This window comes from Melanostigma gelatinosum (assembly GCF_949748355.1).
Source record: "Melanostigma gelatinosum genome assembly, chromosome: 12".
Classification (NCBI taxonomy): domain Eukaryota; kingdom Metazoa; phylum Chordata; class Actinopteri; order Perciformes; family Zoarcidae; genus Melanostigma; species Melanostigma gelatinosum.
The window spans coordinates 9,791,379-9,817,254 of NC_136645.1; the positions used below are offsets into that span (position 1 = coordinate 9,791,379).

At 41.6% G+C, this 25,876-nt stretch overlaps 1 protein-coding gene across 1 annotated transcript in view; it reads right to left on the bottom strand.

The window, feature by feature from the left end:
• The window catches only part of LOC306785940 (protocadherin-15-like), a gene marked incomplete at both ends in the record, with an annotated part of 133,896 nt that overhangs the window by 64,940 nt on the left and 43,080 nt on the right, over window positions 1-25,876 (bottom strand). Inside the window, 9 exons of the mRNA XM_079280524.1 lie at window positions 3,406-3,499; window positions 9,448-9,527; window positions 9,795-9,927; window positions 10,801-10,994; window positions 12,522-12,671; window positions 16,039-16,173; window positions 18,537-18,743; window positions 21,694-21,806; window positions 21,955-22,063. Coding sequence (XP_079136650.1) covers window positions 3,406-3,499; window positions 9,448-9,527; window positions 9,795-9,927; window positions 10,801-10,994; window positions 12,522-12,671; window positions 16,039-16,173; window positions 18,537-18,743; window positions 21,694-21,806; window positions 21,955-22,063 — 1,215 coding nt within the window. The remainder of the gene's footprint in view (window positions 1-3,405; window positions 3,500-9,447; window positions 9,528-9,794; window positions 9,928-10,800; window positions 10,995-12,521; window positions 12,672-16,038; window positions 16,174-18,536; window positions 18,744-21,693; window positions 21,807-21,954; window positions 22,064-25,876) is intronic.

A 25,876-nucleotide genomic window follows, 5' to 3' on the forward strand; every position in this document is an offset into this window, starting at 1 on the left:
GGAATTCCTCCACCATTGTTGTGTTCTTTCTTCTAGCTTCTGAGACGTACATAATCATTCCTTTCACGAACCACTTGACACGGCAACCCAAGCTGAAAACCATCACACTTCATGCCTCTCTTTCACTACCAGGACACAAGAGGACGCAGCTCGCCATCAGTATGGTGATTGGATCTACTTATTTTCAATTTCACAGAGGACCCGAAGCCAATTAGCGTCTCCATCCTGGCGTGGGTGTTGTTATCAAAGCCAAAAAAAAGCCTACCTCTACGACCAGGAGTGTGATTAATGAGCTGCTATTATTTATTTAACATGAATTAGATGGAGCTCTGTGACGCCTCGTCTTCTGTCCTCACTGTCTGAAAGATCTAGAGGTGGCTGATGGTGCTTTTGCCTTTCAAGTGACAACTTGCCAGAAGCCATGTTGCAGGGACTGATATGATTGGGCTGTTATGTAATCCCTTCTTTGAGGGCAAGAGAAACAGCTTCATCTGTCCTCCCTTTTGGGATCGGAGTCTCCTTGATGGTAATGATTTTGGCTTGCACTGGTGAGAATACATCTTGAATTGGCCATGCAGATTAGCACAAATTCTTCCATGTACTAGTTGATGTAAGAGTTCAAATTCAACAAATGACAAAAAGTTTGTCTGCAATTTTTTGTTTAAATTGACTTTAGATTGACTTCACGGGGGGAAATCTAAACCTTAATGTAATAAGGCACTTAAATGCACTCAATGGGTTTACTTTTGACAGATAATATTATTGCATGAAATCAAAGCAATACCCACGTTGGTTAGTAGTTCTGTCTTATTTTCTCTTTCATGTATTTACTATTGCTCCTTGATGAAGCAAAAGTCTTATCATACAATTGCTCAAATAATCAATGGAATAATTGTTAGAGTACTAATAACTAATAATAATCGACAGCTGCAGCTTTAGTGTGCAGATTTGACAAGACTCACAGAGTGGCTTGCCTCTCTCTCTTTGTGTCAGGTTCCCAAGGTTACCAAAGTGCTGTGCTAATTACACATGCGAATCCCTGGTGTCCCCCCCTCCTTTACTCGGTCGGTCTCTCCTTCAGCTACATCCAAGAGCTGCTCACTGAGAGGCAGGTCTGATGAACATGGATAGATGATGTATCCATGTTGTCTGTGCTTTCATCAACAGATAATGAAGAAGACGAGTACCTGCTCGTCTCTTAGCTAGCTGTGTTGTTAGATTGCTGCTAGTTCATGAACTCGGTCTGCGATGGTGTTTCTTCACAAACTGACGTTTGTAAAAGTCTGTATCTGGTCGGAGCTCTGCTCACATCCTTTAGCATGCACTGGGCTGTAGCTGTGTAAATATATTCTGCTGTGATTGCAGTCTGCCTTTTAATTCTTGGACAATTTGATGTTTTTCTTGGAGGCTAAATTTAGCTCCGTGTTTGGTGTCAAAATGCCGACGTGAATTGTATCCTTCATCACCGACACGCCTCATAACACAGAAGACAGACCCGTTGTTCTCCTTGAAGCACAAACATGTATTCACTTTCACATCTTTCATTACATTTTCTTCCCTCTGCATCAATGTTTCTCTTCGTGGACATTTTGGGAATATTTGTCGATCTTTTTCAATCGTTGGAAAACCGCTTTACGGGCTGTTTCCTCTCCTGTCCACCTGTTGTGATAGTTTTAATGTCGGTACACAGACAACATGCTATCTCATAATTTCGACCATGGGGATACTTTTATTTTCAAGTCTAACTTTTAATAATATTTCCAAAAAAAACCCCAAAAAAAACTTCTTTTTTTTTTTTTGCTGGCGGATTCGCGGGCCACATAAAATGACGTGGCGGGCCGGATTCGGCCCGCGGGCCTTGCGTTTGACACGTGCTCTACTTCATTCCTGTTGTGACAGCATTTCTGCCTAGCTGTGACGTTAAGCCCACACAAGTTTGCCAGTAATTTACTCTGTGGACGAGACGCTTCGCACACACAGACGTACACCATACAGGTAGAGGGCGTTGCTTGTACAATCAGTCCATTACGATTAGGACAAAGAGCACCAGCTTGCGGTTCCCTCATTCTGTGAGGTGATGCTCTCTTCTCTCTGCCCCGTCACTGTCCATCTCCTCTGCCCCACACACTCTAACTGTCTCAATTTGCACTCCTACAGTTCTGGGAATCTCACAAAAACTGTGACACAGCGGCAGCATATAATAATTCTCACATAGCTCCATTTGACTGACAGACGTAGTCTGCCAGCAGATGAGAATGAGCTGCAGTTCTGAGTGCGAGTGGGGGGGGGGGGGCAATCAACACATCACTCCTGTAACAGCTCATCAGCTAATGTTTATTACCTATCACACTGCATCTTAAAAAGGAAACCACGTTGCACCTCTGCCTGTAAGAGAGACAGCTGTGAAAACTCAGCCAACTGAGGTGAAGTCTAATTCAATTAGGAGTGTTTATATGATTATCTGCTCACGGTGGGAGAAGTAGCAGCGATTGTTGCATTCACTCTCAGTTGTTGTGTCTGCTGTTTCCTTAGACTGAGTTACAGAGACAGGTCTGTGAATGTAAACACTCAAAAGTCACTCGTGATGACATCGTATGGGCAGCAGTTCATAAAGGAAAACTCCACCAATTTTACAGTTAAAGCTTGGTTACTAGTTATGGTTAGTACTACTCAGGTAAAATAATTTGCTATATATAAAGGAAATCATTGTACAACTGTTCAACATCTGTGGAGCAAAACTGCTTTGATAGCTCAAACTAACTGTCGTTAAAAAACACACAAAATATACTTTAGTCAACTTTTAACAGTAGATGTAAGAACGGACAAACTTTTGAATGTAGAAAATACTTTGCAAGCTCACGTAGTTATAACTTAGTCTTTGAAAAACATTCAAATTATTGCAGGGTGGTTTTGCCCATTGCCTTAGTCATTGCAAAGTCAAACCATTGGCGAGTGAGAATCACTCGAGTTTGAAAAAAAGGAAATTAATAACAGTCAGTATGTCAGTCCTGCTTCTCCTGATCACTCTACCCCCTACACAATTACATTCAGCAGAGGCTTTTATCAATCAATGACGCAATTCAAAGGAACTCAACAGATTACCAAATCACAAAGTTATGACTTCTGCACGGACATGAACAGGCAACCCTTATTAGTCTGGTGTCGTATTGGTTTGGCACAAAGACACCTGACTCTTAATGCTTCCACAGTTTTTAGGAATCTGTCACGAAATCACAGGGTGTTAAAGTATGCGAGTTCAAACGCACTACTACATTTTCCATACTAATGAAGCACTCGGGTTCGTTAAGCGAAGATCTTATTTGAGTTTCATGTTTTGGAAATGTTTGACGACCACAGACCCCGAGGATTCAGGCTAATAGTTTAAGAAGGAGGATTGTGCCTCACCCCTCCAGGGTTCCCATCGGAGGCTGTGGCAATCAGACGGTATTGATCTGTGGTCTCTCTGTCCAGAGACTCTCTCAGAAGCAGTAGGCCAATCCTGTAGAGGCGGGGGGGGGGGGGGGGGGGGGTCAGAAAAGACACTTATTATTATTACACACTGACAACTAGAGACATTAATACAACAACCTCACAAAAAGAAACACAATATCTCTGTGTAGACATGGTCCTGCATTACTTGTTTGTGTCATATGAAGAAAGAGCATCTACTTAAAGAGATTTGTACAAACGTTTTTTAATTCTTTATCGCTGATCCAACAGAGAGTGATCGAGCGGGCTGCACTTCAGAGTTTATTTATTTCCAGATTAGACCGATTTATAAAACACGGTCGCTGAAAGAGAAGGATACGTTTCTGGCTTAGAGCACATGGGCTTTTAAATGCTCCCACTCTGTCTTTCTGTCTGTGTAGCGTGCCTCTTGCTCCCAAAGCACATGGACGACATACTGAAAGATTCATGTTTCCGTTCCAATGACTGCAGCAGGCACAGCGACCCTCCTGCTCGTTCACAAGGTATAATTTGGGCACACGCCAAACACAGAGTGTGGATGCATTCCCAAGCAGAACGCTGAATTATCGTTGTTTGCACACACAGGCACACGAGACACATGAGTGTAAGAGAATTAACACATATACACACACACACACACACACGCACACAAACACAGCATGAACAAAACAATTCCCCAACCACACTCTGGAGGCTCTGCCAGAACCACAAATGGAAGGAAAGACGAATGCATCGAAACGCACTGCTAGATTAATGCCTGTTGCAATCCCCTGCTGTCCCCATTGCACGTTCACAGTTCTAATTTAAGGCTTCTTTGGCCAAACAGTCCAAGCAGAACCTGACCGCTGCCTCCTTCCTGCCTCTCTGGCTCATCAAACTGTAGAGCATCATCTTAAAAATCCAAAAGGCAAATAACAGAAACCTCGATCAGCATTGTCTATTTTTTCCCAAAACACTTGCCCCAAGTTAAGGTGAACACATTGCTTTTTATCGAATACATCTGATGATCGGTGGTTCAAGAGGGCAAATGCGGCTTTCTAGAAACACCATGAATATGCAGCAGACCATCCTTCACTGGATGCTGTGCTCATGTTAATCTATACATAAGCATGCCGGCAGAAAATAGTCCACTGTGTGCTCAATGAAGCTAAAGGTATAGGGAGCTGTGATGTGAATGTAATACTGAATATATACAGTGATAACTATCCTAATTACAGAGAGAATGATGATGATCTTCGTGCTGATGATAACACAGATCGGAATGATTAATTTCACTTCGTCAGCTTGGGGAGTTTGCTCCTTACTACAGCTGCAGCGCTGAACAACACTTGAGCGGCTGGGTCTGAGAGGTTCACTGATCATGTGTGACAGCGTCCTGCCTCTTCTCCCCAGCCACTGCAAATGAAAAGATGTTGTCAGACTGACAGTGTGCTATTAACAGCACTGTTAGAGCGACAATGGTGCAGGTTAGAGGCCATCCATCCGAGTCACACCAAGTCAGTCGTTCATTCTGCTTCGATCCCGAAATGGCAAATTCAACTTGATATTGGACTTGATGTACAGGATGGTAGTGCCAGTTGGCATGACCTTAGAGACCTCGGATACAGATTAAAGGGATACTTTGCCAATTTTCAAACGGCTTTCTCTCGTTATAATGTGGGAGGTATATGCAAATGAACAGTGCTGAACTTCCCTCCATGTTGCCAGCACCCAATAACCCCCCCCCCCCCGCTCATTCACCAGACACGTATTTTGACGTTCGTTTGTTCGAACTGCAGATTGTACTTTTTGTTCATGCTCGCCCCCTCACTCCTCCAAAATCACAACATCCACTGGAACACCATGGCAGAAGGCAAATCTTTTAGTTGATAATGAAGATTGCCATATTGTAATACTGGATTCAGACATTCTGAGCTACTTCGGCGATATGAGCCCAAGTATGGTGCGGGGGCGTATGGAGGAGGAAAAGGCCGCCGCAGCAAAGAGTTTCGCACTGCCAGTCGGTGAGGTGAGTCGGTTTTGTCCCTATGTGGGGGACAAAACCGACGTCTGAGCATAGAGTAAGTACAACAGCAACAGTGTTTTCTTTCTTCTTTTTTTAAGGTCACCTTAAAACAGCTGGCAGTTTGTAGCAAAAGCGTAACGTTTGATTGCTGAAAAGAGTATCATACTTTGTCTTCTCAGTGGCAGCAACACGCCCAGTGCATTCTGGATGATGCAGCTTTTCTACCTTTTTCTGAAAAGGGAATACCGCAGACACTTTTCTCTGTTTTCTCTGGTCATGTAGCATCAAATAAAAAACAATAATTTGCGCCTTTCTATTTCATACACAGCCTTGTTTTATGAAAAGACAATCTTTCCAGCAGTGGAATACTTCTTTATGATAAGATAAACTTCAACTATTCCACAAGGGGAAATCGAAGACAACATCTGTGATATTCAGTATATTTGTACTTTAATTGGGTGATTTAAAACCCTTGTTTTGAGTCAATTTAATCAGAACTGAGTGTGCAGTGTTTGGTTTCACAGGGCTGTAAAAGGTGTACCTTCTTCTGTACTCTTTCAATTTCAGTTTCTCTGTGAAGCAAGAAAATCAGCTGCTAACTGGATACCTGCGCACTGAAAATGGCTCAAGTATCAAAGTTGGCACGGCCTCTTGGTTTTTGTGACTTTCAGGTGCTACAAAAACGGCTTTGGCTTCAAAGGGGAGGCTCTCACTGGATATTCGAGGCTGTTACTGAAGTTTATATTTTGAAGTGTAAAAAATCAGCCGATAGCATCTTTTCTAAACATAAAAACATCGTATTATCAACCTTGATACAGATCCCTTATTGATTTATTCAAGGCATTGTGACAAAGAAAGATATTTTAAGTGTAAAAATAAACTTTTTATGTGCTTTATCTCAAACCTAGTTTGGCATTTCTATACTGCCGGTTCCTGTTACTTATTGGCGAACATATACTGATGATCATATATCTGCAGTAAGCTCATATAGCCCTGGCTACTTTGTCGAGCCATATTTTCACTGGAATGTTACACTTCTCTCTCGACAATCTATAAAATTGAGACAGTATTTCTAAATTACTTCAAACACATTCATGTATTTACATTTCGTACTAATCAGCCAACATATACGCCAATGCCATATATATCTGCGAAACACTACAATCAGGTTGTATATTGATGCAGCTGACATGTATATTTAGTGGGTCATCAGGAGGTACTTGAGTATATACTGGATCTATTCTGTTCCAAACTGACACTGGCCATAATATTCAAAGTTACTGTGAGTACCGTGTACTGAATATGTGACACGTCTTAAGTGTATTAGAAATGCTTTAGACTTGTTTATGATGTGTGAACCGGATCTGGCCTCTGCCTGCTAGTATGTCATTACTAAATGTTCTCTGCATCGTGCCTGGTGGCTGACAGAGCCACTGACTTTCGGGTGAGCCCTGCTCACGACCAAAATGGTGAGTGAATCTGAAGTAGTCCTGCATCTGAAGCAGTCCTGCCTCTTCCCTCGAGAGAACCTGCCTCATTTATAGGAAGTTATAGACTTGAGAGCTCATTATTCATAATAGCTGGATTGAGCCAGCACCATATGTAGCCTGAATCTGAACATGCAGCAAATGCGAAATTCTCTTTATTGAATCATGTTGGAGTTCTGACGGGTTGAAAAATGAGAGCGTGAAGAAGGGCTCTGTAAACTGCACACTCATCAAGCACACAAGCGAATCATTCTTTGATTCATCATGTGTGAAATAAGCACCTGCCTGACGTTATCATATTGCTAGGTCGCTCAGAGCTTGTGATGGGGTTGTCGTATTTCTGCCATATGGAGAATGCACTGAAGGAGGTTTATCTACTCAACAAGATTGCTGTCGTTTCTGGTTGAAGAGATTACAGTACTAACGGCAGTAATCACAGTCTCACGTTATTTGATCACATCACAGTTTCAGCTTGCCGTTAAAAGCGTGAAGCCACAAAGTAAACATGGCTCCATAAGACAAACTATTTGAACACTGGAGCAGATTAAGAGTAAACAACAGGCAGGGATTCACTGCTGCGTAGTTGGGAGACTGAGGATGCAGAGAGAAGCGGCTTTAATCAATTAGTGAGAAACGTGTCTGGCAGGGTCCTGCATTTTCAGTCTCTTCCTTCCATATCAGCTTATTTAATGGTAAAAAGCACAGACCACTTAAATATTGTATGCCTTTATCTTACTCCCGACTAATGACTTAGTGGGGTGGGGTTTTTCATACCCTGATTTTGATTATGATACGTAAGGTAAGATATTTGGGGTACATTTCTTTTCTTTTCATGGATTTGGTGTTTCATGCCCCGTCTTCTCCCAGACAGCAGATGGCTGAGGATGGAACTGATAATGGAGAGAAAGAGGAAAGAAGACCTGAATAGAAATTGCTGTCAAATAAAGTTTTACCCTGTGTGATTTATTTCCACGGAGTTCTTCTGAGTTACAAGTCAGCTTTGCCGTTCAGCTTCTAGTGGCTCTGACCTAATCACCCTCGCTTGGTACAAATGTACGTCCCTCATTGTTTTCTTTCAGCTTACATACATAATAATAGCACTCAGATGATACATGAAAGAAACTCAGAGTTTTCACCTCATCATCCATGTCCTAGACCTGCTCTTAAAATATGTTTTACCTTTTTTATTTAATTTTTCATTATTTTTTATTAAATTATTTATGTGTATATAATTCATTGACCCTAGGGTCACATTGTGTTTTTTATGCTTTTAAATGTCTGCTCTGTTAAGCACTTTGTGATATTATTGCGCTATATAAATAAAATTCATTCATTCATTCATTCATCATTCCACGGAGCCAAAATTAGTGTCTTGCAAATAGTAACCAATCGTACGACAAACAGACCTCTGATCTAAGATACATTTACTTACGTAGTAAACGTATCACTTAATTAATGCATTAAAAAGAGATTGGTTGCTTTATTATTATAATTATAATATTCCTGGATTTGTATTCTTCATATATCTGCACTTTATTAATGTTATTATGTTTGTCCATATGTTATTGTTTGTCTACATTTTCCATTGCATGTCTATCTGTCCTGGGAGAGGGACTCCTCCTTTCTTCTATTTCTGATGCTTTTTTTTCTCCATTTGTCTTCCTGCAACACATATTGTAAATCCCTTTGAGGCAAATAATTTGGGATTTGCTTTTCAACTTGGTTCATTGGGATTCTTGATGGTGCCAGCAGCCAGCGCCAGTGTTCATAAACCAAAGTCATGTATTGGCTAATAAATCAGCCAAAACCAATAATAGGCAAGTCAGCATCGACTCCCAACTATCACAATCCCTTCGACTCTCATTCCCACCACCATCACTCGCTCTGGCAGTCTGTATCATCAGAGGGAAGCTAATGATGATGGTTCGACCCTGCCTCTTCTGCTTCAAGGGCCTCTTTTATTGCCAACACAGTCAACGTTGTGTTACAACATATCATTACTGATTGTCTATGCCTTTGCACCTGAGAGAACAACATGAGACACAAAAGCTTATCAAATAATTTAAGCTGATTTGTCCTTGTCCGTGTGATAAAAGAAAACACTGCGTACAACAGCTTGGTCCTATTGCTCAAAAACCTCAATAAACTCTCAAACTGATGTCAGGGTTTGAAGAGTGCCCTTGCAGAACTTTTCGATTATAATACATACAATAGGTTGTTATGCTAGCTTGCCAGGAATCAAGCAAAACATTTTGCAATCCATCCATTCTCCATGCAACTGTGACGACAAAACACATTCACACCAACAAACAATCCACAGTCTCCAGTTCATCGGAATGTTGTTGATCATTTTAAAGGAAACAAGAGACCTTGGAGGAAACATACGCAGACATCCATATAAACACTCAACCATCCCTCCATTTCAAGTGGGTCTTGGTGAGAATACCTTCTGGGGCTCGTCTGTACTTGAAAAATATCTGGACTTACGTTTCAGAGAGGTTGAAGACCTTCTGGGAATCCCCACTCACAATGCGATATGTGATCGGGTCGTTTTCTCTGTCTGTGGCCTGGGGAAGGAAAGGATAAAATATTCCCATTGAAGTTGAAGGCTATGAGATATGACAGCTGAGCAACAAAGATGCTGGACTGGAGTCGAGGTGAGCATATTGTATGCTGGAGAGTGAAATGTGAAATGCTGCCTGAAACAACAATATACCTTAATGTATTAAATATGTCACTAAACAGTAGCATCATAATGAATGCCTCCTTGAATTCCACACGTTCTTATCTGCATATGCCTTGTGTGTGTGTGTGTGTGTTCTGCTCAATCGCACCTGCAGATTGAGCAGAATAGCTCCTATCCTCATGGCCTCGCTGACTTCCAGGTTGTAGGCGAGCAGAGGGAAGCGTGGGGGGCTCTGGTTGTTGGGGGGCAAAACCTCAATGTACACTGTAGTGATGGAGCTCCTGTGAGAAAGATAAGCACACATCAGCCCACTTTACGACCCAGTGAAACATGTTCATAACATATATTTTGGATTGCAGAACAGAGAAGAAAGCTCAACAGGTTTTAGTGTCATTTATTTTAAGTGGCATATCAAACACAAAACAGGCCTTGCATTCATGATGTTTTTTGTTTGGCTTGTTCTCAGTTGTGCACATGCAAATGGCACTGACTGTGTTCATTGTTTACTCATTCATTGTGCAAGACATCTTTTGTTCAAACTGCTATGCAGGTACATTCATTGAAGATGGTCTGACAAGTGCAGTAACCATTCTGTGAAGTACACTGCGCCTGTAGCCTGCTGTAGCTTGTTTTATTCCTGGCCAGTTTAAATGAGTCTTTGCCAGGCTTTGTTTTCTTGGTGAACTCAAAGAGGCCACCTATTCCTCAACCGCAATGTCTGACACTTTGAGTTTGTCTTTTTTGCTTTTGCACTCAATTATTTAGTTGTTTTTAAATCACAAGCTAAACAGTAGACAATGTCTGAAACACCCCGAACCAGAATCAATGTTGGATGAAGCAAGCCCATCTGTTGTTAAAATCACAACATCTTGTCAGAAATGTTATTTCTTTATAATTCAGCCCAGAGAAAACGTTCCATTGTACTGTACTATGAACACGTATTGAATTCAATAAGACTTGTGAACAGCACATGCTGGTAGCTCCTCTGCAACCCCGAGGATGTGAGTTCTGAAGAACTCGAAGAAATCGGCTTTTTTTTTTACACAAAACAAAGTAATGAACACTGAAAGAAGACACCTTCATTCTATTGATTGGGAATTTTTTGTTTTGTTTTCAAAGACATCACACGTCAGAAGAGAAGTACTGTGAAATACCTTCTCTTGGTCTCTGGCGCAGTGTCAGAGGCCTTGACAGTGAGTGCGTAAGATCGTCCCACAGTTAACGTGACACCAGGCGTCACAGTGATGCGTCCAGTGCGATTAGTAATGATGAAATGTCCCTGGGCACCAGCCAGTATCTCATAGGTCACCAGACCATTCAGTCCCTCATCAGCATCTGCTGCCGTTAACTGGAAGAATGGAGAGAACGACAGAGATACACATTACAATATGTTGTAATACTTCTATCCAAACTTTGTAGTTTTGCAGGTGGAGTTCTGCACAGCTGAGAGCTACATGCTTACTCCAGTCAAGCAGGAAATATTTCTCAGTAGGGGGTTGTGACTGACTTTAGTCAAGTTGCCAGCTAATAATAGAATCCATTTTGGTGCCCCATTGTCAACTAATAGAAACATGACCTTTGTTTCTTGTGAAGATAGCAAGAATCGGTTGGCATTTAGCTGAAAGTATACACACTACTGACTTGCAATCTGACCATTTTTTTTCCCAGCGGGTTGCAATATCCTCCCTCGTTGTGATTGCAGTTTAGAGTTTATATTGGATAGAAGTAATTTCATGCTACCTTTCATATGAGATGGATTACAAAGATGTGGAAATACATCTGCTAAAAGATGACGAAAACACAATATAAATATATATATAATTTCTTGCACAGTCTGTTGTGAAATGAATTAAGCAGCCGCAATTTCATTCACGCCCATTATTTAGGGCATCCCGCTGCTTGTAATTATGGAGTCTGGTGTAGTTGGCTTCTTATCTTTAAGGCCTTGAAACTTTAATCCAAGCTGCCCAGACCGCCTCCTTGTTCATGCTCCTGACATTGGAGTAAAATCTGTAGCATCAAATAAGCAGCAGCGGGGGCCTGCAGCTCTCATAAACTGCTTATAAAAACCGGTTAAGCGGTCATACCAGACACTCGGTGACCCCTGGCCTCATTTCAGGGAGGGCGAAATGGCTGATTTTGAAGACAGATCAAACTTGACCTTTTCAGGCTCTGACATTTTTTTTGGAGTGGCTGTTCCGAGAGGACAGATCGACTGAAGGACGAAAAGATCATGCTCCAACTACTAAACAAGAGACAATGAAATGATCGCGCTCCAGTTTAATAGATATCGCAGAATGGGCTTGTGGATTAACATTTTGCCGCCTGTGTGTGCATATGCGTGTGTATGTGCCTTCGCGTATTCTTACACGCGTCCTGTGCGTGTGCATGAAAGCTTGCTTTACTTGGTTTTAGAGTGTGTATATGCAAAGGAAAGATCTGACCTTTAAAGCCGGTGTTCTAATGAAATCAAGCAAACAATGTTCCTAATACATAACATGGATCAAAACATACAAAATCCTGCTTTTAAAAAAATATATATTTGAATGCAATGGGAAAGATTGATAAATGGCCATCTTTGATGCCTACCACAGTGAATTCACTTCAGTCATGACAGCAGCTGTTCTGCAGGGTAAAAGGTTTCCCATGCCTGTGCGTTGTGAATGGAGAGAAACACTCTCTCCGACTTGCCTGTCATGACTGCAGATGAGACCAAGGGAACTGTAATTGGGCCTCGGATCGCTGTGGTTATTTAAGAATGAAAGAATGCGTGTGTGAGAGATTCTGTGCCGGGACTGGGACAAAGGCGGAGGCGTAAAGCAGAAATGGCAGAGCGAGAGAAGAAATACGAGAGAACGATTGTTGGATCGATTACCTGTAGTACCGTTTCCCCAGGCTGCATGTTTGTGAAGACCTCGACGCTGTAGGAGACCTCGGCAAACGTGGGCGCGTTGTCATTGGCATCAATGACCAGGATGTTGACAGTTACTGGGATACTCTGCTGGACGCCGTCCGTTGCCACCATCTGTAAACACGAGAAAGAGAAATACACATTGTAGCTTTAGAAACTGGAGACAAGTAAAGAAAGTCCGTCCGTTGAAATAAATCAGAGAGAGTTGATTCTTTTATTCAGGCTCATTCTTTCAAGACTGTTTTGCTTTGATAAGTCAAACTGCACCTTGTTTCTACCAGCGCCATTGAGTCACTTACACTTTCTCTTTGCCTATGTTGATTTTTCAAGTGTAGGAACAACAACTGTGGCAGCAGCAGGAAATGCATGTTTCCGTTGGGGAAATTGCGTTTCCACAAACATTTGCACTGAACGCTGAAATGGAAATTACGCGTCTTGCCGGTTCTGCTGTACATCAGGAGGGTGCCTTGAGTAGCAGCTACACATTCACGGTGATGGTGTTGTACAGACACCCATGATATCATACACGACAGCAGCTACTTTCACTCCCATCAAACGGTGTCTCTGTTGTCCAGCCCCAGGAGAGAGACGCCAGACACGTTTTGGGAGCCAAGAGAGAAAACTGATTTGGATTCATACTGCGTGATCACAACTGTATGTATAGACACTCCATCCTTACACACATGCTGACACGTCCCTGCACAAACACTCGCATACACAGAACAAATGTCAAATGGCAAGCCCGCCTTCTCATCCCTCTCTTCCTGTCTCTCACACACACAAACAGTAAGATGTGACACAAAACACAATAATCTGTGAAGGCTGATATTTATCTGAATTGGATCTGTGTGCTCTCTCTCCCTTCAGTCCAGGATATGCAGAGTAATTATACAATTGATTTGATGCTCGCATTCATACCAAATTTCTCTCAATGACAATCTCTGAAATAACACCATATTCAGAAAGCCAAAGCACAACTTTCAAAGCCTCTACGCCGTTATCTTATAAACACTGTATTAAACAAGCTTTTAGCAATAACTCAGAAAGCATTCACATGTCATATCTGATAATATAGCTAATTAAGATTATTAACTCAAAATACCATGCCACAATGCAGCTAAATCCCATGCTGAGTAGACAACATGTTAGTTCATCTCATTAGCTTGTGTAGCATTTGCTCTATGAAAATATGATTGATGAATCTCGTGTGCAAGATGGATCGAACTCGATATATACACACTATGTATGTACCAGTATTACATTTTCACGATTATTGTGAGCAAAAATATCACGATGAACATTGTCATAATATAATAATCAAACTTTCCAGAAAAACTGCCATTAGTGCCAAAATACAGAAACATTACTCGACACCAGGACTGCCTTGAATTTAGTTGGAATTGTATATTGCGGATTTGTTGGACTTTGCAAAATAACATAAAATACAGTTACAACACTGTGGTTGGACAGTTGACTGGGGATTACTTTGAATGCAGCACATTTTTAAAATTCAAGAATCTTTGATCAAATTCAGTTTATGGTCCAACACACCTGTCTATAAGATAATCTGCAAGGCCTTTGTAGTTAGGTACGTAATAGTTCAACTCTCTTTTTAAAAGGTACCCAGCACATAACAGCGAAGGACAGCGGCACAGCTATAGTGGGCTCTAGCACCGACTCCTCTTCACACCATCTCTGCATTGCTGCTAACAGTTGGCAGAGCAGGTCAAGGCCTCAGGAGCTAAAGCCTGGTTCACTACTCCTGCTTTGGCCACTGTCTCTGCTTAACCAGTAAAAAGGTGGAAAAACTGCTTCATAAGTCAGGAGCGTGTTGCCGTGTTCATGGTGCCCTCTGAAAACTGCAAAGCGGAGGCACACGGTCAGCTCTCACTGTATTGTGTGGTCAGAATGTATCCTGACCTTAAAGGAAACAAAACCAGCATTTGAGATCCTCATACTATATAAACGATATATAATAAACATGAATGGAGGTTGTAAACAGATACACAAACCTGGGCACATCAACTTTCCACACACACGGGAAACATATCATACCTGCATAAATGCTTATGTCCAAACCAACAAATCCAAACTTGGCATTGTAGCTGAATGTACAGTGAACCCTCCCTGTTCAGAAACTCCTGCACACTCCAGGGAACCATTCCCACAGAGCTCGCTGTTGGTTTGCTGATGCTCTCTGAACCAGAAGAATACCCCTCGATGAATACCCCTAAGAATACCCGTCCTCTGTTTCACAAGATGCTAAGCAGCGGCGCAGAATTAAGACACTTTGGTAAACCAGGCTGCTGACGTCAATGTAACAGCAGTGAAAAATAAACTTAAACACACTAAATACACCACACAGCAAGAAGATTAATAAAACATTATCAAGATTAAGTAACCCACTGCAGAATCCGAATGGAACATGAACGTTTTGCTGCAGAGTTCAGTGAGATTGAACCATCTCGTATATCAAAGGATTAGAGAGTTCCCACCAAATACACTCTTTATACGTCGCTATATAAACGAATAGTTTGACATGTTTGGGAAAAACGCCCATTTGCCTTCTTGCCAAGAGTTAGTTTAGAGATTTGTGTTGATGAGTGTTGAAATTATTTGTAACCACATTTTACTTTTCACTGTAGAATGTATAGATGCGGTACAACTTACATTTGCACCACAACAGAAGCCAGTTAAGAATCACATTCATCAATTTGACAGGACAAACAGAAAAGTGCTGCAAATAGTGAAGACACAAGCAAATAGAGAAACCCTTCACAACATTAGAACGAAGTTACAAAGAAAAGTAAGTTTCCTGGGGAAACTAAAAACTGGTAAGAAAGCTAGAAATGATTTAACAGGCTAACGCTAAATAAGTTAATATTTCCAACAATATACAAATCACACAGTCAAAATGGTGGAACTAAAATGTACATGTTTAAAAATGATTTTAAAATGAATTGATCAGTTTTGAATGACATTTTGTTGTCGTTTGTTGTGTTCCGTACAACTTGCTTTGTTTGTGTTTTCTGTAATTGCAGCATATTTCTTTATGGCCTATATTTGCTGGAGAATGTGATTCATTTTGCAGTTCATTTTCTCTTTGCATTGTCAAACTGGCGAAGATGGGTTCTTCATTTGCGTGTGCTTTGTCGACAGAAATCAGTTAAATGACGGAAGATAAACATAAGATAAAAGTTCTTTTCTCAACTGAAAGCATAAAACGAGGTCTGATGTGCCTTCGGTTTACCCTTTGATGGAACTTTGTAAATTCAAGTGAACAGACTGTTTAACTTCACTGCTATTTGACTCCTGATAAAGGCCATATTGTTCTAAAAGTGTCAGGTCAGCTTTGTATCTCCAACTGCCTCTTGGTATAGTGCTAACCTGAGACGTTTTTTAATACACACAGAATAGGAGATGCAGGTCGAAGGGCTGTAGTGCTGTCTTGCAGATAGCTTCCCCTGAGTCCGAGGCCTACCGAGAAGGAATAGGTCATCTGCTTCTCCCGGTCCACAGGTCTGATGAGCTTCAGGTAGCGGATCATCCCAGTTGGGGTCAGGCTGAAGATCGCAGCGTAGTCATCCAGGGTAATCTTCACCATGGGGTCTTTCGTCTTCCAACAGAAAGATATACAAAATGAAATGCATTACCATAGTGACATGAGTGTTTCATCATGTTTCCAAGGCTGCAGCTGTGGGGCTGAGAAAACCATCAAACAGTACATTTTGATCTGCCAAAGAGTTGAAAAAGTAATCGACTGGCAGGTTTCTCATCAGTCTTTAGAATACAGTGGAGAAAGAGCTGAGGACGGGAACTAGAGACCAATGTATTTAACATTATAGTCTCAATAAAAAGAAAAAAGACAAGAGGAAATTACTTCTGCTCAAACATACACCAATTATGGCCTCTGCTCCTTTTTAGGGATAACTGTTGTCCACATTAAGCAGTCGTTAAAAGGTTTGAGTTATACAGCTTTTGTAACATTGTCATATGACATTTTTAAAAAGAGACATTTGCTGAAGATGTGTCATAACTGCTGTGGTTGGATTGTGTTAACACATAACCGTTGAGTCCACTGTGGTCCATTGCTGCGAGTCAGGACCGGGTGGCTTATTGATTTTTGTTATCTCTGTTTCCACTCCTCTTTGATTTGTTAATCTTCTCCAAAGACAGAGTAAAGGGGTATTTTGAAAGATGAACTAGAGGTAGAAGTCATTTGTTTTGACTGTGTGTGTGACTGTTTGCTTCGACCCATTCAAATATAAATCTATCAGCGCAGTCAGGGTAGAAGGGAATTCAATGCGCTCTCCACTGTGGCTGTTGACACGCACACAAAACATGCACCCACACAATCACACCGTTTGTTAAATGTGTCAAACGAATGTTTCAAGACACCCGCTTTATCCAACTACACGCCCAACCATCAATTCATAAAATAACAATACAAATATTGTGAAAGAGCAAAGTTGGTACTCAAAGAGACTCATTGTATAACTTTTTACTGAGGAAACTGCAGAAACCACAGCAAAACATCCATCTGCATATAAAGACGACCAACACAGCACAGCAAACCACTCCAAACACACACTCCCATTCGGATACAAATGTCAGTGCATCAGCTCGATTAATCTACACACACACACACACACACACACACACATCATTACCGGAGAGCTGCGGAGCATTTAATACACTGTTTTGTGAAATTTCGAAACAACAGAAAACATATAATTTCTGATGTTGCGAACACACTGGAAAGCTCACAAATTGTTGTTTAGGATGTCTCCAGCAGTGATGAGTGCTCAGTTTGTTTTTACTTTTTGCAAAGTGATGCATGAATTAAAAGTAGGGATGTCCAGAGTCATTTTGCAAAGTGTGAGTCAAGCTGATCGAGGCTTTTTTTAATGGGTCAGTATTGGCAAAGTAAAGTCTATCCACTTCTGATCCTTTCTTTATAGAAACTTATTGTGCTCCAGGTTTGCCTATGCTTCTGTTTATTTATTGTTTGTCCCCACTTCTATCTTGTTTGTTTTCTTTATCTTTTTTAAATTAGTTTTGGACTTATTAGAAAGAAAGAGAGAAAAAACCCCAATATTGTCAAATTTGTTTGCACTTTTCTGTAATCTATAGAGTGAAATAATCAGTCAGTATCATACTCGTAAATGAATACTGATACTGCAACGGACAGTGATCATCATGTCCATCTCCATACAATTATATTAATAATAATATAATAATAATAGTGGGATTTCTAATGCATCCACTTCCACAGTAACGTCCACCATCGCAGGTCAAGTGAAGCCAACTCTGAGCTGATCAGCTTTAGGCACTTTTTTTTGTTACCTCCCCGGCTATAATCGACTACTCTCTCTGCTGTTGAGGCAACCTGCAGTTCATCTCTAACATTCCCAATGCTTTTTTATAAACCCCTGTCGTCCTCCTCCAATCAGAAGTGGCCTAAGGCGACTGCTTATACGCCCACTAACAATAAATATTTGAAACTGAACTGAAGCTCAACTTAGAAAATTCACATCAGAAATCAAATCGCAATCGTTATATCTTTCAGGAAAATCTCAATTAGATATTTTCCCAAAATTGCTCAGCCTTGGTTTTACTAAATATTGGATTAATCACTGAAAACATACTCAACAAGAACTTGATCGGGACATCCCTAAATCACACTCTCTGTGTGTGTGTGTGTGCCATAGCACCTAAAAGCAACCCCCTTTACCTACAGGTGTATCACCAGGAGCCAGCTGCAACAAGGAGAGAAATATAGCAGGAGAATGACTCAGGAATTTGTGTGTTACTTTTTGATTGCGCAACAAAAACACATGAATAAATGTGGACCTTTAATCAATATTCAATCAATGCACTACAAGCGCTTTGTGTTTGTATATGCACACATTCATGGGTGGACATGTGTAAAGTGTAGGCAAGAGTGAGCATAGCCGGATAAAGGCTCTTTCTTTCTACCTCCTCAATGTCATTATCCAGAGCGATGATTCCCAGTGGGGCAGTGAGGTTGGCACTGGCTGAGATAGTCGTACCCACTGGTGAGGACTCACTCACATAGCCCTGATAGGTGAAAAACTGGAAATATGGTGCCTGGTTATTCTCATCCAGGATTTCGATAATGAGGTCAGCATAAGCTGGGAGGGGGTGACCGTTGTCCTGTTCAGCCTGAAATGAAAAAAAGAGAGAAAGAAAGAGAGTGAAAGTCAAATACCAACAAGCCAAGGAAGTCTTTATTTACTGCTGGGAAATGTATTAGGAAGTACTAATAAGGAGTTGGATGATGAAAGTTATGCTGTCCAAACTCTTACGCAGGCACAGGGACAGAAAGACATCATTTCTCAGAATGTCATTTTAATTACAAAAAGCTACATTGGCTAAATTTAATCAAGGGTACACTTTGGATTAGGCCTTCGTAATTACCAGAGCACTTAACGCAAATCCCATCATTTGTCTGGCAGAGGCAGTAATTGGTAGCTCTTGCTACACCGTTGAGTGGGTGACCAGTGATGGAAGGAGGCTCAATGGCAATATTACCCACGAAGTCAGTGCCAGAATTGACTAATAAACGAGGGTACTAGCAGAGTGGTCTTTCTCCATGAACTCCACAGAGCTGAATCCTGTGCGTTTCCATGCAGTGTTTCTGTTTTGCCTGAAAGCTTGAGTGAACCATGGAACAGTCTGATCTGACAAAATCAGTGCTGACACCTCTTCGTTTCTTCCGCATGTTAATATATCTGTCCAAAAACTGACATGCAGCGCTCAACTGTGGAACACAACTCATTTAAATGTCACGTTGCAAGTTGATATAAATAGTAAGAGTTAAATTGCTCAATCAGTCAGTTCATGACAAAACCAGCAATGTTCTCCAAGATATACTACACGTAATCCATTTCTAAATCGATAAAATATTTCAAAATACTAGAACATGCAGGGTCACTGAACTACTAAATGTGACAAAACAGCTCAATAAATCCCCAGAGCTGTACACTCTCAAAAATGCATGAATGAAATGTTGACTCACCTGCATTCAAAACCAGCTTGCATTCATGTCACGTTCAGTGGAACACGAATCAAACTGTATCGCACAATCGTCAAAACGTAAACAGTCCTCTCCCCTCGTTTTCCAGCACAGTTGGTGACATGACTGCTTAAGTAGCTCAGTACATTACCACAAATCAAAATGTGTGTTGTCCCAGCTTTTCAAACTGCAGAAAAACCTGAAGAGGCTGCACTTTAACCCGAGTTGTGTCTTAAACCAGCCCAGTGAGAGCGGACCAGATGAATGTGGTCTGGCCAGGCTGGCACATATGTCACTGTTGGCTCCCACACTGGGATGCTTCATAAACAGTAAGGCTTTGAAAATACAGATGGAGAGGGAGAGTGAGGTTTACGCCATGACCTGGAACAGATTCTGCACATTAAGCTCGATTTCACTGGGCTTGTGTTGCAGAGAACCGATTGCAACAGGAGAATATAGTTCTACAGCTAAAGTGCCGGGGCCAAAAAAAACAACCTCTGTATTTTATTCGCTTGTGTGTATATCATATAATTGCAGAGCCCTGCTAAACTCTTTTTGCAGTTTTGGCACATCAAGTTTCGAGTTTCACTCCATTTCATATTTTTTATTGGCGTCGCTGTATTATGCCAGCTTCTCTTTTCTAAACATCTTCTACCCTTTTCCCCTTATCTGAGTGGTACTAAAGAACACCCACACTGCACTGACCTAAAGATCCAATCTGCTCACACAAACACCGGAGGAAAAAGTGATGTCATTGACGGACAAAGTGTGTGCGCTTGGCTGTTCTCGGCTCTTTTTCTCGACATTGACACACACATTTTTGTCAGAGAGAGAAAAGACGGGATGTAGGTCTACAGTGTTCCCTGGTGATTCTGCTCTTTAGCGGTGTCCCTATATCAGGGAGGCAGCGCTAAATGACCTGCGCTCCACCGATTCAACACAGAAACCTGGAGGAGATTGACTGCTTCTAAAAGTCAGTTCATTCGCCTGGATTCCTGTCCTGACTCCATCATTCTGAGAGTGTCATACTGGATCTCTTTTTTTCTCCATTTCTCAATCTGCCTTTGTCACTTGTCTTCATTTCATCCCAGTCATTCTGACTCTGTCAGGATCAATCATGACTTTTGAAGAACAACAGATGCGTTTTCTTAAATATGCTTGAGATGCTGCAGCTCATTCCATCACTGTTTTATTTTTAAAATCTCCTAAAGCATTAGCTATGTGCACCACATACTGTGCTGCATCAGAGCACTCTCAAGATACCAAAGTCAAATTCTCACTTCCCTGCCCCTTGGAGTCCTTGAGCAACGATTCCGCCCGTCTTTATGACTGAGGTAGATAAGGCTCAGACAGTGCCTCCTCCACACACATCTCTCCATCTATCTTGGTGTTTTCCTGCTCCCCCTTTGAACTGCCCCCTTTGAACATTCCCCTAGCTGTGCACAATCCTCCCGAAGACATGCAAAATGCCTCTCATATGACCAATCGCCCTTCGCCTTCTTCCTCTTGTGGAAATCAGCTCTTCCTCTCATCTCTTTGCTCCCCAGCTATTCCGGTAAGCAGCAGGTTACACAGCGCTCAGAGGTGTCTAGAGGTTAGTGATGGCTGGATGGAAAGTTCATCTGCACTGCTGCTCTGCACCAGCAGCAACGAGGCAATCCCTGACTCTGCTCTGACAGGCCATCCTCTTGCTAAGTCCATAAATCATAACATCTTTGTCGCTAAAGATAAGGTTAATGGCCTTCAGGACTGAGGTTATCTGGAGAGGGTACATGCTTACGTTTTCGAGATATAAGTTAAACTTGATGTGGCACAAGCATTGTACAGAATTAAGGTGTTTCATAAAACTTTGCTTCCCTAATGCAGAGGCAGCAGGAGTACCAATATTCTACCTTGGGCTGAACCCTGATGAAGACAATCAAGCTCCATCTGGTTCAGTAAATGCAGGGTTCATTCATATTTTGGCCAATGGATTTCCATGACTTTAAACAGACTTTTTTATTTTAGCTATTTCTATCTTTGCTTGAATAGTATAGGTGATGTCATGTGACCTTTGACAAAATAAAACTAGCACTGGTTCAGAATTTGAATGGTTACCTTGATGATGAGAGTGAACCTTTGATACAAATCCCTGCTGATAGGCTGCAGGACACGCAGCTCTGCAGTGGTTCTATTCAGGGAGAAATACTCTGGATATGTGACTGGATGACCTGCAATAAAGAATATTCACAGTTTTGGATTCAGTGCACTTTATGATAACATCAAGAACAGCCCGATTGAACATCCCAAAGTCAAGTCACGGCTTCCCGACTGAGCCAAAGAACATCAAATGTGTAAAATCAATCAAGATGAACCTACCAACCAGGATGTAGTAAAGAATTATAGGTCTGTCTGATGGAGGCTGTATGTTTCTGTCCATGTCCACGGCCCGGATTGCAGGGGTGACATTCAGTGGGTTCAGTTTGCTCTGCAACAAGAGGAGGGGGAGTCAGTCAACAGCACAGCAAGACAATCAGATGCAAACCTGTTTATTTTCTGTTGACTGTGAAGTTGTAGCCCACAGTTGCACAGATATTGTCTCCTATGAGAGCATGATAATGCAGAGACAGACGTTTCAGTGTGTTATGAAACGGAAAATTCCACTTGGATGGGATATCATCAGCCCTGGAAAACATTTCAGTTCATTTATACCGATGTATTTACTTGTTGTGGTTTGTTTGACAAAGTTAAGAAAAGCAATGTTTAATCAAGCCTGATGCTGCCGTACCTAAACATATCAGCCGATACCCGAAATAGTTGGATCGGTATCCCTTCTTTCTGATATCCAATTATAGAACCAAATTCCGGATGTTGGCCAGTAAAAATGTTTAGCACACTAGCCAATTATGAGGATATTTGATTAATAAGCCAGTGCTATAAGATCTATTTCTCATATGCATACTTTTAAAATGCATAATAGAGTTGCACATTGAGGGTAATCTGTTGTGGTGCTGCAGGCTACTTTTCTGCTCATGCAGACTCAGCCGTCATAGCACTAATTGCCCAGCTCTGCCTCTCCACTGTTGCACCAACATATGGCTAAGTGGGAATATGTTTAGCACATCACATTTAAGAATACCTCTCCTCATGCAAAATGCCTCAATATGGCTGATACAGTATGCGCGAGTATGCCAACAGGCCTGCGCTAAACTTCCTTAGCATAGACAGGCACATGGCTAACAGCTCTTTGGCAGGAAGAATCCCTCCCTGAGGGGGCACATTTATATCCCTCAGCTCTGGAGTAATCCTTACACCCCTCCCTAACCAGCCGTCTCGATTTTACAATGTCTGGAGGTGCGCTAAATCAAATCCCTCTAGCTCTGCACAATGATGATTAGCTATAATACCCTCCTCCAGCAGTCATTATCAAGGGGACTCCAGAGCCCACATTATATCCCCCCCAGGGCAAAAAAATAAAAATAGATCAACTTAATAATGCCTGTCTAGCCATTGTGATGAATTACAATACACTCATCAATTATGAGACGACAAATCTCCCACGTGGACAGATATGTTCGCATAATGGTTACACTGCAGAATAGAGAAAGAAAACTGATTAAAAACTGCAAAGTTATGAAATTAAACACTGTTTAAGGAAAGCAAAAGAAGACTCATGTTATGAAACAGACTTAAGAAACTCTAAATGTAAAGAGGAGACATCATATTGAGAGTAATACAACCGTATACATACATTAAAGGGATGTAATATCAGTGTAACATCAGGTTTTTTAGGCATGAAGCTTGGGCAGGATGAAACCATGCAGTGTTTCCAGGGGAAAAGCAGGAAGACAGTGAAAAAGGGCAACATTTTCTCACACTAATGAAAAAGCTTTGGTTTGTGCACCCGGTGCTCCCAGGTCCTGCATACTTAGCAGTCTGCAAACCTTTTATCATAAATTATACATTACATGGGCAAACTCTGAATGGTAAAGTCTGGACAAACAACTGTGACGCACTGTGGCAGCCCCCCTTCTCTCTCTGTGGGCCGCAATCTACAACCTTTCATTTTCTCAACCAATCCAAATATTTCACACTTATCCCAATGCTTGATGCAGTCTTTTCCCAATACTGCTTCAGAGCAGAATTCTCAGCTTTGTGTATCCTATAGTTTCACCATAATTCAGTTCGTGGAGCTAATCAAACTATAAATTAGTTTATCAAGCTCCAATTAACAAAAATAACGAAATAACTTTGCACTTATTTGTAAATCAAGCAATTCTACGTATTCGGAAAATGCTCTGACCTCACAATAATTCACATCAAAGTTCAAAGTTTGCTTTATTGTCAATTCCACAATGTACTGAACATACAGGGGAGTTGAAAAGACGTTTCTCTCTAGTCCAACATAAACATATAAAGTGAATACAGAGCAATAGATTAAAAAACATTAAAAAACATTTAGACAATAAATATATATAATCAGAGAAAAAAACAAAAAAAGCTATCAATCTGTATTTAGCAGCAGTTGGACATGGGGAGTCTTAAAAGACAGGAGGGAGAGATTCCAGAGAGTTCAGCTTCCTAACAGCCTGGTGGACGAAGCTGTTTGAGAGTCTGGTGGTGCGAGCACGGAGGCGCCGGTATCTTCTCCCAGAGGGCAGGAGGCTGAAGTGTGAGGGGTGGCTGGAGTCGCGCACAATCATGGTCACTTTGCGGATGAGGCGAGTGTCATATATGTCCTGCAGGGAGGGGAGTGAGGCACCAATGATCCTTCCAGCTGTGTTCACTATGCGCTGCAGGGCTTTCCTGTTGTAGTCAGTGCAGCTTCCGCCCCACACAGTGATGCAGTTTGTCAGGATGCTCTCAATGGTGCCTCGGTAAAAGGTGCACATGATGGGTGGTGGTGTTCTTGCCTTCTTCAGTTTGCGGAGAAAGTAGAGGCGCCTCTGGGCTTTCTTTGCCAGTGATGTTGTGTTGGCTGTCCACGAGAGGTCCTCACTGATGTCCACCAGTTATTAGCCGCTAGCCTAGCTCGGATACCCCCGCACTTGCCCCTCTTCTGCTTCCTCTCACACCGCTTGCGGCGCCTCCTTTCCGGGAGAGGAGTAGCAGTCGAGTTCGGTGTGGTCGCAGGCCGGCGGAGTAGTCCTATCTCCGTGATTGTTTCTGCTTGTGCAGTATCCAGAGTGTTGTATAGCTTGGTTCTGCCGATGATTAACAGAGCCTGGCACGCACACTCAGTTTGTTGTTAATGTGAAAGTGTTATTTTATAGTTATAGTCGTTATTTTCTCTGTTTCAAGCAGTATATAATACTGCAACGACTGCAACAAACTCGCAAACCTTCCTGCTTTGAAGACGCTGCAAAGCCAACCTCAATCCACTACAGTGCAGTAAATCCAATCAAGTCCAATCCAGACTTCTCCAGTCCAATCCAATTCAAGACAGTTCAATCCAGTCCACTTGTCTAATGTGGTCTAGACTGCTGATGACGACTGTGTAATACAGTTTAAAAAAAACAAACAGAACAAGCGAGTAAGAAGACTTTTAGTTGAGCTTGTTTGTCAACTGCTGTTCCCAAGTTAGGGCTGGTCGATATGTAGAAAATCTAATTTCACAATTTTTTTGACCAAATACCTCGGTACGATATTGGGACGATATTGTAGGGTTGACCATTGGTGCTTTCACAACATCTCTACTCAATGAGATTCTTCATAAATAATAATGCGAAGAAGTGAGTTAAGTTCAGAAAATACATCAATTTACTGTAATGCAGCCTTTAAAACCAGAAATACACAACACCTTTTTTTGCTATTTTATGAAATCCAAAATCTATCAGATCAGACTCCATCTTCGGATGAAGACAATGCGATATGATAGAAACTTCCAGAACAGTGCTCAGATGACCTTGATGTGAGATTGTTTTAAGTCTGGTTCAGTTAATATCAGTTCAGATCTTGTGATACATAGAAATACACAGTAGATAGATATAGATTTCTGTAGACATAGATCAACTGTGTATAGATATACATATAATTTCTATTGGTGCACCACCTCAGACTCTTTATCTCATCTCCCTCTCTATTTGTCTTGCTTCTGTCAATTCCAGTAGTGTTAGGCTGTCATCCCAGGTCAACTCAGCCTTCAGCTCTAATTGCTGGTCCAACAGACCAGAAAATGCCCCTGGAATAACCATGCTGAGACACAACAGCAACGCTTACTCTGCCCACACGCGAGGAGGCAAAGACAAGGTGTAAGCGGGGGATGAAAAAATAAACATGCGCATACCAATAACAGGAGGAA